The following is a 16,740-nucleotide window of genomic DNA, read 5'->3' on the forward strand; positions in this document are numbered from 1 at the left end:
TTAATATTATTATTATTACTATTATCATTATTATTATTGTTATAAGAAAATCATTTTTTCAATTCTTATAAAAATAAATAATAAAAATTATTGGCACACTGTCGTACTACTTGAGTAATTTAAGATACTGTTACCGTCCTCAAGACTCTAAATATTTATGAACAGAATGTACCTTCGACAAGATTGATTAAAATAATTAATTGAATATCTCTACGCAATGTCTTTTCGTATCGTACCCTTTTCCTTTCCTTTTAACCTTTTTTTCATTTTTAATTTTCTTAAAATTCATAATAATACCTAATACATAGGGATTTTTTTCACGTTCAAGTCTGTAGTAATTATATTTTACTTTTGTGGATATGATTCAATATTGTGGAAAATGATGAGCAGAAGTTATTCAGGCGATGTTTTCGATCAATAATAATTGATTATTATTATTGTTCTTAAAAGTATCTCGTTATTAGGATTAGTAATATAATTATTATTATTACTATTAATTATCATTATTATTATTATTAAAAAATTGACATAGTTTATGTTAGAACGGAGTAGGTAGCCTTCGTAGCAATGGCTTCAATCCTTTGTGCACCAATTTTTAAACCCATATTTACTATAAATATTTACAGAGACAATCATCTTTTTTTACCGATAATTAATCGTTATACAATAAACGAATTTTATCGTTACATAAATAAAATAATTATTTATATTCATAAATGATTTTAAGAATGAATTAATAATTGGCGTATTTACAATGCAAAATTAGATATTAATCATTCTATTATTAATTTCCTTGCAATAAATCTAACATCGGCAGTACTCCCATCGTAATAGAGATTTTATTTTTTATTCTATTTTCCTTTTCTCAATTTTTACTTTATCCTATTTCTGCTCTGTAATATACGGTGAAAATATTAACGAGGGGGGAAAAAAGAAGAAGAAGAAGAAGAAGAAGAAGAAGAAGAAGAAGAAGAAGAAGAAGAATAGACGGAATAATATTTCTCCATAGGCAGAATGAGGTAAAGAAAATCAATAATTTTAGGCTATGATGACGTTCAAATATGACGAATTATTCGTGATGTTGAATAATTAGTCAATGTAAAATAAAAAAAATCTATCTCTCATGTTTTCCTAAATTTTCACCGACATTACATTCACATTTTGTAATAAAATACCATCCATGTATCATCCCTTTTACCTTTCTATTTTTTTTTTTTGCATTATTTCGGATGATGATTGATAACTTAGTCACCTTAGTTTTAATGCTAATGGCGAACAGTCTTTTTTATTTATTTTTTTCTAAATGATTTTATTTATTTATTCATTTATTTACTTATTTGAATGTGATCCAACGACATTGCCTCTTTTATCGAAAGCTTTTTTCTCCCTCATCTTCTTCTCTACATAACGATGTATTATAGTGTATATACAATATTATATATATATATTTATATATATATATATATATAAATATAGTGTTTTCTAAAAATTTTTTAAGTAGCATTTTTTTTCATTCCCAAAGTATATTAAACTTTTATGGAATCACGTATCAACAATAAATACACTTGAGAGAATTGTATTAAAAAAAAAAGTGGAAATAAAATCCATCGCGCTACGTGTATTCATATACAACAGCTTTATTTGTTATTTTTTCTTTTTACTTTGTTCTTTAATTAAATCTTCGGCGTGGTTTATTTTTTCAGAAAAGAAAAGTTATTTAATATTTAATCAGTATATATTGACATTTCGATACTTTACGTTTCATTGAAAAATAATAATTATTTTAAATGCGATTCACTTCGTGAAATTTTTTATTTTCTTAATTAAATGTTATTGTTATTTTTATTACTATTATTTTTACTAATTATCTTCAAAGCTAGAGAAGTTACGTGGTTATTTTTTTTTTTCTTGTTCTGTTATTCTATCGCATGTACAAAAGAAATCTGATCAAAGTTTGATTGCAGACAATATCAGATTTTGTTTAATATAGTATCGAATAGATTATTTTATGATTATTCATTAATCGTAACGTTTTTTCAATTAAACTCCATATTTTTTATTCATTCATTTATTTATCCATTTATTTAGATGCTTTTTTTCAGAACATATTTTCATAATTTTTTTCTCCCCCTTTATTCTTCCTCTTTTTTTTTCATTTTTTTATTTTTCTTAAATTCATTTCGTTAGTATTTTCTATACGTCTGAGAAATAGTTTAACATCGAGAAAAATATCAGATATATATATTATTTTCTAATCGTTCAGTCAAATTCGTAATAGAGTATTTCAGTATACCGATATACAATATAATAGTTTAGTAGACAAAAGTTGTTTTTTTTCCTTTTCGTTTTTTTTTTTCTTTTCCGTTTTGCGTTCACCTAATCAAACATTACTCTATACTACTCGATATCGTTACGTGATTCGATCATTTTTAAAAGGATCTCGTACCTCCCGATGCAAAAAGGGGAAGAAAAGAAATAGACGAAATACAAATGGATTTTTCTTAATTTTGTCAGATCTACTTAGATTTATACATACGATATTCATACCTAGGGTGATGAGCAATGGGTGATTTAACTTTCATAAGTAGAAATATCATTGCACAGGGGTATCGAGATTTCTTTCGAACATGATCGTTTCGCTGGATAAACTTTGTGAAATATTTTTAATAGCTCCTATTGCTAATTAAATATATATATGTATAATTGTAAAGTACCAAAAAATTGAGGAAAAAACACATTCAAATAGTCACTCCCACTCATGAAAATTGATTGATAGTTTTTCCAATTGTAATAACATTGTAATACGCACGTGCATCTAAAATTCTAATCCTCCCATTATTTGTTCAACTTTTTATGGGTAAAAAAATTCAACGGAATGAAATGGAATCAGAGATCACTTCTCACAATCGACATCTTTTTTTTCAGGCTCTTCTTGTCGGCCTCGATTTCTTTATTTTCATTTATATATATTTTTTTTTTCATATTAAATCCTCCAAATTAGGTGAAATATTAGTTCGATTTTTGCTATTACTTTTTAACGTATACTCTGTCCACATTTATACGATAATTTTTAACGGACGAGGATGAAAAAGCGAAGGGAAATTCGATACGATTAGCGATAGATTCTTGTTCTTTTTCAATCTTTGTTTTTTCTTTTTTTATACTTTTCTTTCATGTAAATTATAAATTTTTACTAATAAAAAAATAGCTTAGAAAAATATGTGGGACAGAGACGAGGGGACCTCTTTTATTAGATACGTTTAATTAATAATTGACAAATAATTAATGAATATGTATAAATTGACCCGATTATCAAAGAGGGTTCCGCGATTTTGTTAGTATTAAATAACAAATTTTTCTAAATAGATATTAACATTGCATGAGGCCACCCTTTGATTGATTGTAATCCTTAATAGGCTTTGATGGAATAGAAAAAGAAAAAAAGACACAACGAAGAAATAAAAAGGCGTAGAACAAAGCTTTGAAATAATCATTGAATGATATAGTTTCGAATACATTCATGGTGAATAAATTCCACGCAGCATTTCTAACTTTCGAATATTCATAGAAAATCTTAAAAATTTTACGTGCGATCATACGGAATTAGCTCAGGCAGCACGCATTGAACTTATTGTATTACGACAGTAATGAAATGCACATATTACACATTTATTATGAAATATGAAGCTGTTAAAAATGCACTAGTGTGAACGTTGTACTAAATGTTCGATGAATATTTTAACTCACATATGATTTGAGTCCATGACGGAATGAGAGTAATACGTAACATAGCACAATTCCAACGACAGATAAGTGCGTCCGATTGCAAATCTCGCATCATTAGTCCGAGTAGAATTACTTTTATCATTTTCTCCGTACGGATTACAAGTTCTACTATTTTTAATGGGACACACCGTACGAGCGACCAAGTACTTAATTGAATTAGGAATTTATCATCGATCAAATTTACGTATTCTTCTTCTTCTTTTCACTCTATAAAATGGAATGAATGGATCATTAGTATACCAAACTTGATTCAACTATGATAATCGATATTCATCCGTGCTACATGAATGTATTTCAATGAAATGAATATCGAGGATCGTCGTCGAAGGTATCATTGATTTGGAATAAAAATAAAAAAAAAAAAAAAAAATCGATAATAATATTAACAACAACGATAACAAAAATTCAAACTTGAAAGAATAATAAATTTTGGAATATCGACTTGATCGCCACGTTGAATTACTTAAAACTCTATATATAGTTTATACGCGTGATAATGATGATATATCTCTTCCGCATAATATTAAATATATCGCTTAAATTTCTACGAGTCAGATATAATAATAATATTAATATTTATAAGTATAGTTCGTAGTTATGAAACTAATTAAACTTACAAGATATAGTGAGCAATAACTTCAGCTATTTACACAAAATTATATTACAGATGTATAATATAAAGATTTTTCTCTTTTTCTCTTTTTAATCTCCTTTTTTCGTTTGTCTTCTGAATATTTTTTTCCCCTTTTCCCTCTTCCCTCATACTTACTACAAATGTAAATATTAGTTTTTCTAATCTTTTTAATTTTTCTCTCTTCGTTTATATGTTCACGTCGTTACACTACGTGTATATAACAATTTTCATTTCCGTTTTTCTATTTTTCTTATATTTTTTTCGTTTCCCCCCATTTTTTCATTCTTTTTATAATTATCATTATTATTAGTTTTATTATTATTATTTACCTTTTAAGAATCACTCTCGGCGTCGAAGGGTTGCCCTGCAGTTCTAATTCCGCATTTTTTTTTACATTCGATTTAATAATTGATAGGCGACCCTGTTTCGTTATTAATTAGCAAAGCTGTCATTCGTCATACACATTATTATTCGATTAAAAAATAATAGGGCGTACGATAGATAGAAAGAAAAAAAGAAAATGAAACGAAAACCGCTTGTGTCATTATTCATGCTGTACTTTTATAGATTGGAGATACTTAGGTATATAGTGTGTCTTTTTTTTTTTATTTGTTTTGGGTTTTTCATTAAAAAGTATGAAAAACGAACTCAGTCTAAAACTGCTGCAGTTTAGCGAGCGAGAAGGTGATATAGGTGAATATTACAACTGTAAAAACGTATAAATAGAACATCCGAGTATACATAGTGCAAAATTATACAGTAAACACCCATATCGCACCTATTACCCCCAAAAATGATCTCTCAGAGTAGTTTTACCTGTTGAAAATTTCAGTTAACGTGTGATTTTAATTTATTACTTTTATTTTTTATATAGTATGTTCGTTTCTTTTGTTGTATTTTTTTAATTTATTTATCTGCATGTCCGTTTAAACTAAACCAATTTTTTCTATAGAATTCGTTATTGATTTATTGTGTTTGTTTCCTCTTGTCTTCAAACTTTTCGGTTACTAGCAGATCTTATTATCATTTTTTATTTAAAATTTTCATTATTAATATGTTACGTTAAACATTTACACGACGGTGTTTTTCTTCTTTCTGTGTGTGTGTGTTGTTTTTTTTATTTTATATTTTTAGTCGCAAGAACACTCTTAATTCGATAAAATAATATACTTTAGTGCCATCGAACTATAGTATAGGCTCTATATTCATATCAACAACAGTTTAATAACATATCTAATTATTTACCTATCTATATTACAATCGTGGGCGTAATTAATTTGGGGTTTCTTTAATAATATGCAAAAGCAATTTTTGCTTTATATTCCGATAAAAGTATTTTCAGGCCAATGGAAACTATTGCGACACCCAAAAATCAAGTGTCATTTTATAATATTATTACCATTATTACATCGTACGGATACCATCGCAAATAATTCAATTACTGAGATTCTTTCTCAACGTAATTACGAAAGAAAAATGTTTAAATAAATAATACCAATCGCTTCACGTATCAGACAATTACGTAGGTATGTATTATAGAATTTCAAAGTCGGTAAATGATCAAGTATTTTTATTTCTTCTATTTTTTTCAAATTATTTCTACGCATTGTGTATCGACTTCTTCGATGTTAATAATATATGTTGTTCTTCGTCGCAATTCATTTTGGAAATAAATTTTGAGAAAGGATCAGGCTATGAATATGTTTTTTTAACGAATATATATATTTTTTTCTCCATCTTTTTAAATGAAAAAAAATTCTTATTGAGAGATCTACTATACGTATATAATAGTCTTTAATCAAAAGATTGTCAATATTTAGTGTCGTCTATTTATACTACTGTATTTAAAAAGTTTGTTTTTTCTTTCTCTCTCTTATTATCATTAGTATTCTTTTTGTTTTAGTTTTTTTACTTCATTTTTTTTTTTTTTTTTTTTTTACCAAAGGGGCGCGTGTCGTAACGTAATTAATTAATCATCGTACGCGCATATCGATTGATTCAACCTCTCCATTTTATACACATCATTTTACTAGTAACGCGTTGACATCATTTGAACAACATCAAAGCCAAAAAATTATTCAATACGGCTATCTATCCAACAACAGATATACTTATGAGGATGTCCGATCAGTGGAAAGAGAAAATCAGACCATGGAGTTGTGGTTAATGTTGCTAAAGAATATTTCTAATCTTTAGTATCGAAAATGTAAGAAACGTACGTGCCTAAAGTTGACGATATATTTACAACTAGTTTCCTCCTTACCTTAATTCGTGCTACTTATAGCTCCTATACACGTAAGCAAGTAAAAAAGAAAATCGAAGAATTATTATTATACAATGAATCCACGAAAACCGACAACATATCCTTTACTTACAGGTTTGTACAATTTGACTGGTTCTAACGATTTCACTAATTTAATATCTTTCGCGTTTTCACAATCGCAAATTATCGGTGACCATCTTCAAAGTTTCTTTCATCCCCGACGTTAGATCGTCTTCTTTCATACGACGAGATCACGTGATTTTTTTTTTAAAAATGTCTGTGCTTTTTCAGCTTTCTTTGTTTAATCATTTTAAATCACGGTAAGGTACTCTAGGCTCGCTTTACAACTATTTATATTGCCTTTATCACAGGTTGGATTTTGAGTATCCTGGGGGGTGAAATTTCTTTTACAACGATCTAAGGCAGCGCTTCAAAGAAAATTATCTAGAATTGTCTACGTAACATTATTTACCTTGTTTGAATAACATCTTGGCGATGGCTCTCGACAGACTTGCCGTCAAGATTCTAGTCCATGGGATGCACCTCAAAAATTAATGCCATTTTTTCATATCTCACAGAGTCGAGCGCGTGTTCTCTCCATATTTTTATTCAAAGGGTTCGTTCGTCACGTAGATGGCGGAGTCGATTCGTATCACATTACCGTGCTTCGTTGCAGTCCTTCGCGAAGCTGCGACGCCGAATCTCTTCCGGAATACGTCGGCCACGCTTCCTCTTCGCTCCCTCCCTCCTCTCAGGCCATCGAAAAATTCAAACATCGCTAATTCTGCTCGAGTAATTCCTAATCTCATACGTGCGTCGCGAGACCCCCGACCGCCGAAGTACGTTTTACAGTAGCTACGCCTCCGTTGGGTCCACCGGTGATGTAATGAGCCGACAACGGAGTCTGATAACAGTCAAAAAACGGACCATGAGACCTCCGCGTCGGGATGATCTTCCTTAATACGAACTCTATAGATTTATATTCACCTGTGGTCCAGCGCCATTCAGAGCGTTCATGTTGCTCATCCGCATGGCCTGCGTGTAAGGTGGGGGTGCAGGAGTTACGCCAGGTATGGCCGTATGCGGGGCATGCCTGAGCTGCTCCGCTGCGGACATTCTGTAGAAGAAGAAAAAAAAAAAAAAATATCCCGGTTAGCTCGACCGGCGCAGAAAATTTACCGCGATAAACTTGTCGCTTATAGTTCATCCCCTCATCTATTACCTGAGATACGGGTTTCCGTAGGTCGCTGAGAATCTCGGATCAATTATCGAATTGACCGGCGGTGTACCGCCAAGATTGGCCGAACTGAGACCAATTTTTTTAGACGCAAGGATCCCCCCCGAAGGTATCCTGCTGAGGGACTCCCTCGAGGCTCCCATCCCTTGCGCAACCGGGGGGGTGTAATCGCGGGCGTAATCCACGTAAGGAACGTAGCCGTTGTTGTTGCTTCCATCCTGCGAGCCGAAATAAATAAACGAACGAATGAACGAACGAACGAATGAATGAAACGAACGAAATGTCGTCAGGGTTGACGTTCCCTTCGAGGATCCTTACGTTATTTTTTGGAGGAAACGAAGGCTCCGTGTAATCGGCGCTGTACCGAAAACCGAGGGGATTAGGTACCGGCCCCGCTAACGCCAGGGCGTTCACACCCCTCGTGCTGCCTTCACCTTCGCTATCCAGAGCCGTTACACTTTCGGCGTTGCTGACGCTCGACCCTGCCCTGATGTCAGCCTTGACGTCCGACAGATTGCTGCTGCGATCGCTCTCTCGATAACGTTCGACATTGGAATCCGTTTCTTCTGATGAAAAAAAAAATTTTTTTCAAGGGAAGGCGATTAAACTTCGTTCGTACGAGATTTTTTTCTCGTTCAAAATTCGCGAATATCACTCACGCATGTCGTTGTCCTGCGCCTGGACCGTTCGTGGCCTGGGTTGTTTGATCCGATCTCTGCAGTGCAGAATAAGTGCAACGATAACCCCGATCAGGATAACGCAAATCACTAATCCCCCGACGATCAAAATTAGCTGCCAATCGACTGGAATCAGAGCTAAGGGTGAAATTCGGTTAGACATCACGGTATGACCTTCGGGTGATAACGATGTAGAGAAAAATCGTGAGGGTTGTTTGATCTGCGGAGCGAAACTTTAAAGTTTTTTTTTTTTTTCTCGCGAAAAAAATCGCACACTAATGAAAGGGGAACATCTGCCCGTTTATGAGCCGTACCGTACGGGGGAGAGGAATTAAACGTGAAAGTTTTCGTGAAAACCGCAAACTATAAAACCCTTGTCTTGCTCTAAATGTTGTACCAACAACTTGAAGCGAAACTTGTACGAGCGTACAATTGGCGAGAATATTCAGAAGTTCAAACTTTTCTAATACCAAAGTTCAACAATGCGGTAACGCCCGCATATTTGAAAATTTTATACGTAACCCGGTTGATATTATTATCTCCTATTTTCCGCTCTTGCCACTCAATGACGATGAAGAAAATGATCGATATTGAGAGGGAGGGAAAAAAAAAAAAAAAATCCATCACTCACCGTGCGTGGTAAGTTTGATGATCACGGAATCGGCTCCGAAACTATTGACCACCGTGCAATTGTATTCCCCAAAATAGGTGGACACCGGATCCAGGAGAGTCAGAGTGCTGACGATTCCCTCCGGGGTGAATTCCTCCTGTATAAAATAAGGTGTGCTGTTCGACGAGAAATTCAACTCCCTACCCCCGAAACTCCACGTCACCGAATCGGCCCTCGGTACCGCGATCGCGGTGCACTCGACCTGGTGGAAAAATCGAAAAGGAAACAGATTGAACGTCGTGGCCCATGGAGTCGGAGTTTCGAAAATTTTCAAAACTTCGTTATCCTCTACCTTGACGACACCTTCTTCCGGAACGTACTGAGTACGTTGGGAAACTATGCTCGGAGCGGCTCGTATATAAATATTCGCGTATCCCGTCAATTCTGGAAAACCGGGTACATGCGCTTTGCAGTAATAACGTCCGGCAGTTTCCGGACTAACTACCACACTGATGTTCGGACTGGTGGCAACGATTCTGTCCGATTCTTCGTGGATCCAGAGTATTTCCGGTGTCGGATTACCGTCGACGTCGCACTGGAGTATTTCCGTAGCTCCGTAGTGAGTCTCGACGGACTGTGGAGGGTGACGAAACTGTGGACCGTCTGTGAATGGAAATGCAAATGAAAAAAAACTATCGCAATCAAGATCAATCGATCAATTATTCGGGATCATTGATTTCTTTACTTTTCTCGCAACAGGTGAACTTCTAGCGAAATCCGTACAGAAAATACGTCCCGTTCCGAGGAAAGAAAAGATGCAGGATGACGGGATTCGGAAATACGGGGGGGTTTCTCTATAAAATTCGTTGGGAATTTTTATTCCCCATTTTATTTCTACTTTCTGCAAGTTCTTTTTCCGCGAGATGGAAAGTTAGGAGGTGCGAAAGGAGAAGAGAACGATCAGGTGGTCGAAGTGTAGGTGCACCGCGGGATGGGAATGATTTTCAGTTTGGCATAGATTTTTTTCCTTTGAGGGTAGAAAAAAAAAAAAAAAACACACTTCGAAGGCTCGACTTACAAGTGATATCCAGAGTCTCGATTTCTTCGCTCTTTCCAATGTCGTTGTGGACCTCGCATTTTACAATGGCGTCATGATCCTGTCGGGTGGCGTTGTGGATTATCATCTCGGTGGTGTAATCCCCGATGACTTTTCTCTCGTTGATGTACCACCTGAGGCGGACGGTGGGGGTGAGGGGGAGGAAGAAATCGTTCGTTATACGTATTGCATCGTTTAAAAACTTATCGTATACATATTTACGCAGGTTTAACGAGATAAGAAGAGTGCAGAGGAGGGAGAGAGGGAAAAAGAGAGAAAAAAAAAAAGGTAAAAGTAAAAGCGAAGACGTTAAAATTGAGTTCGTAACTCCGAGGTAGTAAGGCCGTACGATATTGATTTCTGATCGAAGAAACGTGTTTGATGTTATACGTCCTCGTTGTGGAAGGTATACACATACACAAACATGGCGAAAGCGCCGTTCGAAATTCCAATTCCACGGAGACGCTTATTCCGAGTCAAAGTAAATCGTAAATCAAGGCGGCGAATGTAAATATATAGGAGCACGGAGAGAGAGAAAGAGAGAGGGAGAGAGAGAGAGAGAGAGAGGTGAAGAGAGAGAAAAATGATTACCTGTATTCCATGTCTGGTGGATTTGCTTCTGCGCGACATTTGAATCTCAGTTCCGCCCCCTCGACGATTCTCCCGTTCTTTGAAAACCCTGAACGAATTTTCAACGAGACTTTCGGCGCGTACCGAACCTGTCAATTCAAATTTATTCCTGGTTAATTTCTCTAATTGCTTTCCACCGCGTTTTCACCTTCTATCAATTATCCTTGCGGCGAGTCCAAACCTAATTCACCTCAAAGAATTCATTTATCATTCCCTTTTCGCGTTGAACAATTTCGACCCCCGCAATTCTTCAATACGTTCCAAGTTCCACACGTAAACACACCCTTACACACCTCACGCTTCAACCAAATTTCCAAAACAATATTCAACGGAATAAAACGAGGAGATTTTTCATCTTTTCATATCCTACGATAACAATCAACCAGCAGCCTGACGAAAGGCAGTTTAAACGACAATACGAACCTCGACCCTGAGTTTAACATTTTGCGGTGTTCGGTCGGCGGCGTTTTGACTCTGGCATGTAAACGTTGTGTTGTCATGCTCCTTTCTCGGCATTACGGTGAGCACCGATTTAACCGTGACCAAAGGACCTCCGTCGAACTTTTCCTGAATAGTTCTGATTCCTTTGAGCAAAGGATGACCGAGTCCGTCGATCCAGGTGATCTGAAACGACAAAATTTACACAGAGCTGTTAACACACGTAATTGTGCCACATATAACAAACCGTGTCCACACACCACCCTACACCCACACGACCGACGAATATAACGTTTCAGCCGTAGTTCGGAGCTCGTAGGTTCCACATATTGTACGATTTCATGTGGAAATTCAATAGCGAAACACATCTACGTTTATGTATTATACGCGATACGATTTGTATGTACGTACGTACGTGTATACGGGTATGCAATTGACGACATATTGCAGTAACATCCCGCAAAATCCACGCTACGGGCGAATCACGTTTTGATAATGTACGACGCTTTCTATAAAGTGTACGGCTATAATACACACGTATAAATACACCACCCCCTCCCCCCCCCCCCCCCCACATATGCACCGAGGGTAGGCGGTACACGTGTGTACATAGAAATATCCACATGCGCCGTATATTTCTATCGTATCGTAGTTTCTCCAACAAAATAACAACCGCCAGGATTCCTGATGGAACTTTCGACTAAACATGTACACGTATTTAACTATTTCACCTATATCTACGTACACACCGTGGTACTCCATTAAATCGGCATCCAACGCGAGCGAATCGTCGTCACTCTGTATGGGGCGTTCCGTGCGAAATCGACCGCTTTTAAAACCGACCCCTTTTTTTTTTTTCGATTCGGCTGAGAATTTAGCACGTTTTTCTTTACCCCGATAAAGACTGAATATTTGTTCTCAAAGCAATGGAAAAAACAAAAATTTGAGAGACCTTTAGAAATTTTGAAAAAACCGAATAAATTTTGGATTATTTCGTTGTCGTAATATTCCAACTTCCGATCGTCGAATTTGTTGGACTCCCTGCGAGCAGACGGGGAGTGAGGAGCCGACGAATGACGAGGAGGACGATTAAGCTGCGAGCGAGAGGACGGAAATTTGTGGATAATTGAGTTTCCTGAAAATCTGATGATTTCCTGGACTATATAAAATCGCTCTCGGGCTCCACAGGTCCCGAGATCGATAACCGATAATCAGCTCAACCATTGAGTAGTACTTTATAACGTAGTTAAATACCGTCTTCAACCTGCCCCACCTCCCCTAACTACAATAATTTCTATCCTTCGAATTTTCTCAGTTTTTCCCTTCCTCCGAAATGACTTTACCTTTTCCCTTCGCGGATAATGTAGAAAAATTACTCCGCCTCTCTAATTTTCATTTCGTGTACCATATACATTGTTTGTAACATACGGAGAGAGATCGAGTGAATCATATATTCTAATAAGATAATGAGAACGAATGAATAAAATGGGAGGAAGAAAAAAGAAAATGAAGAAAAACCGACGCGATTACGACGCGAAGCATCTTACAAGTTTTACAAGCCGAGCGCGTTGCACTTTCATCTCGTGTATAACGGAGAATAGCATCTCTATCCTAACGTTAATTTAAATTCCGTGGGTAGCATATTCAGTTTTCCGCGATATACGTACCTCAGCTCTATGCGAGGTGGTATAAGGTAGCGAAGAGGTTGAAAGGGGAGCGGAGGTGGTTCGAGGGTAAGGTTGAGTCGAGGTTCGTTTCTCTGCGGGTGCGAGAAAATGTATATTCTAAGGAATATTCATGACGCATCCGATTAAAATGCAGCCAAATTAAGCTGCGGCCGTGCTCTGGTTTTCCTCGGGTAATCCTCTATACATACCCACCTCCTCCTACCCCCCTACCTTCACTCCCTCTCCCCCCGCTCTACGTGCGCTATACTTTTCCTCGTTTCAACGGAGAATAAGAAAAACGAGATGAGGTAAAAAGGAATAGATGGAGAGAGAGAGCCGCTATCCCTTCTCCCGTGTACTATAGGTAGATTTACGTATACATTATATGTACGGAGGAAAAGCTTCGAGAAACTTCATCTCGTCAGTTTTTTAGAATTTTCATACTCCATACCGTCGTGTACCACATTTATGCGGGAATCGCTACCTTTATATTTATAATCACTTAGGTTCGCTGTATGAAAATTTTACATTTCGTCGCGTTTTATTCACGCAGAAAAACGCCTGCGATTTTTCATTGAACTGAGAACGAAACGAAGATGAGAAAAAAATTGGCGCAATAAACGCGTATCGTCGAATAACCGATACACGATTGATTTTTATTTTTTTTTTTTTTTGTATATAAATTTGTAATTTGGAGAATAAAATTTATTTATACACGACCTATTTAACTATACTGCAGGTACGTATACCTTTCCCATTTGCATCGTAACGTTAACGATTTCCATAAAAATAATATGGCCACGTGTATAAAAATATTCAGTTCCTTGAGTGCAACGATTGCGATTGTGATTGTGTTGTTGGTAATAACGGTTCGATCATTTTTGTATCGTCGAACGTGCCTTCGGGGCGTACCGACGCGACGCCCCGTTATAGTATACGCGAACGCGAGATACGGGTTATTTTCCGCGCCCGATTCGTCTCGATATTTTTACCTATTTTTCCAACTCTTTCTTTTTCCAAATTTGAATACATGTGAAAATTCTAAACGTCGTTTCGAAAAACCAAAAAAAACGTCACCCTCTTTCAACAATTGTCTAGATTTTTTTTTTTTCTATAATCCTTGGTTCGAAACCCTTTTGTGATTTTTTTGAAATTTTTTTGTCCTGCCTTTTTAGAATAAATTTCGCAAATTCACACCACAAAAACGGTTGGACTCAACAATTTGAAACAAAAATTGAAAAAGTGTTTCAAACCAAAAGCTATCAAAGAAAAATAGAAAAATCAAAGAGGGTGACTTTTTCTGGTTTATCGAAACCGTACATATTTCTCAAAGAATTCTAGAGTCGTTCGTTGAGGATTATTTTGAAAATAAGAAGAGAAAAAAGCGCGCTCTTCGAAGGAGGCGGAGGGGAGTGAGGATCAGAACCTGAATCCGAACTTGAACCTGATCGAGTAAACGTGAAATGCCGCATGCGTAAAAATAAAAATCTCGAACGGTCGACGGAGACGAGGATCAGGTAGCTCGTATGCGTATATCGCCACGACTACCAGGCCGTGATGATGATGATGATGATGATGATGATATCTCACCGCAACTTACAGAAACTGGTTTAAAAATAAGTGGAAAGAAAAGAAGAAAAAAAAGAAATGTTGAAAAAGCCATTTTATGTTCTGCTGCCGGTCGCGCACCTATACCAAACCGTCATCGGCACGATGATCGTCGTATATACACAGGAATATTATGTAGTTGTACACGCATAATGTATAACCTGTATTTCTGAACTCCATATAATTACGATGTATAACTTCGTGGTATTTCGAGCTCGTTTAAAATTCAAACTTTTATATTTACAGCCCAATCAGATGAACGGAAAATATATTTCGAATATTGTACCTGCATGAAAGTGTACTGTATATATGTAAACTCCTGGTATATATTTACCGTGTAACGTACACCGATCGGTAAACTACCACCACATCTGCTACTATTACTGACAATAATAATGTTAATACCTAATCTCAACAGCTCATTTACCTTCTCCCATACCCGACATACCTGCATTTCGAGAGAAAGAGAGACAGATTTCATGATCGCTAATTAACAACGCTTTTAGTTAATTAACAGCGCACGATTTTAGAGAATCTATAATATTATCGTTTATATAATCGTAATAAAATGTACGCGAGTAATATAAAGGATCGTTGCGTATATAGAGAGGCTGTATCGCTGTACTATTTCGGGAATGAGAAAACGAGAAAAAAAAAAAAAAACGAATAATTAAAATAAATAAATGAATCGGATGAACGAAAAATATTCGACTAATTAAAAACAAGGTAGTCAAAGAAGAAGAAAAAAAAATAACGGAACGGTGAAAAGACACGTGCGCGCATTTATTTCGAAAATCAAAATGATCACTACGTTGCGAACGAAAAAATCTCAATAAATAAATTTAAAGAAAAAGAAGTGAAAAAAAAATCCATTTTATGTACAAATAAAATGATATAATAAAAGTAATCATATAAAAGGACAGAATAAGGCATGAAAAAAGATTAAATTAAATTAAATATGCAAATGCAACTGACATAGTTTAGAAAATTTCAAAGAAAAACGAGTATATATTACACGAAGTACTTGTTACACAACTTTATAATTTATTTTTTACTTTTTCCTTTTTTTTTTATACTTTTTTTCTCAAATATATATCCTTATCGCATCGCGATTGCGGTTTTTACTCGCTAAACGCAACCCTCGGGATTAATAACAACCCTCGTAATTTTTCTTCTTTTTTTACTTTTATTCCTTTCTTTGTCTTTTTTTTTAGCTAATTTTTTTTAAATTTATTTCCGCAAAACCAGCAGGGGTTGGCGCCGAGAGTTTTGCGTTTGATCATCAATCAAATCGAGTATCAAAAGTTTCAAAGTTTTCCACTGCAGCACGAATTAATGGCACCGCTGCATGTAGCGCGGTTGAATATATCTGGTAACGCATTCGAAAATAAACGGAGTCAACATTTTTTTTCAAAATCTTTTCTGTGTTCGGTTTATTCAATTTCAATTTGAAAAAGTATTTCAAAATTTTATCGAAGAAGAGAAGACAAGAAAAACAAAAACCAAATGAAAAGGAAACGCAACGAAACCGCGTACTAGAAAGAATTTGATTACCTAATTCGTTTTATAGCGTAATTGATTATGTATATGAAATCGTTTTAATTGAACGAGTTATAATGCGATTTCGTTAAAACCTATGTACCTATTTTACGTGCGGCGATTCGGATCGTATAATTGCGCAACCGGCACGCCGCAGAGAATGATAATAAGAAAAAAGGAGGAGAGAAGATGGAGAAAAAGTAAAAGAAAAATGGAGATGAGAATAGAAAAAACAAGGATACAGAGGAAAATGGAATATTGTATCCGCGCGTGATGTCATCTCACATATATACAGTGGTGATGATGATGATGATTATGATGATGATTGTGGGAAGATTAGGGATGAAAAAATCTGCGGGAACAGCAGGAATATAGCGGCAGGGGTGGGGTTATACGACCTGGTCGGTATCGAGAGAAAAAAGCGAAGTGAAAAAGAAAAAGGAAAGAAATTAATCAAATTTGTTTCCACAGTTTGTAACCACAGTTTTTAATTAAAATTATGCAAATTCATGATTAATGGGAAAATACGAAACGTGCGGGGCGTTGAAAACTTGG

At 35.6% G+C, this 16,740-nt stretch overlaps 1 protein-coding gene across 1 annotated transcript in view; it reads right to left on the reverse strand.

Annotated features, from left to right (window-relative positions):
• Window positions 1-5,459: 5,459 nt before the first annotated feature.
• The window catches only part of LOC105690744 (irregular chiasm C-roughest protein-like), a 172,855-nt gene continuing 161,574 nt past the window's right edge, over window positions 5,460-16,740 (reverse strand). The window contains exons 10-19 of the mRNA XM_048657255.1: window positions 11,357-11,557; window positions 10,895-11,022; window positions 10,286-10,437; window positions 9,560-9,870; window positions 9,229-9,469; window positions 8,580-8,735; window positions 8,239-8,486; window positions 7,906-8,138; window positions 7,671-7,800; window positions 5,460-7,587 (exon numbers count right to left, since the gene is read on the reverse strand). Coding sequence (XP_048513212.1) covers window positions 7,489-7,587; window positions 7,671-7,800; window positions 7,906-8,138; window positions 8,239-8,486; window positions 8,580-8,735; window positions 9,229-9,469; window positions 9,560-9,870; window positions 10,286-10,437; window positions 10,895-11,022; window positions 11,357-11,557 — 1,899 coding nt within the window. The 3' untranslated portion in view covers window positions 5,460-7,488. The remainder of the gene's footprint in view (window positions 7,588-7,670; window positions 7,801-7,905; window positions 8,139-8,238; window positions 8,487-8,579; window positions 8,736-9,228; window positions 9,470-9,559; window positions 9,871-10,285; window positions 10,438-10,894; window positions 11,023-11,356; window positions 11,558-16,740) is intronic.

The sequence above is a fragment of the Athalia rosae genome, chromosome 6 (genome assembly GCF_917208135.1).
Source record: "Athalia rosae chromosome 6, iyAthRosa1.1, whole genome shotgun sequence".
NCBI lineage: Eukaryota > Metazoa > Arthropoda > Insecta > Hymenoptera > Athaliidae > Athalia > Athalia rosae.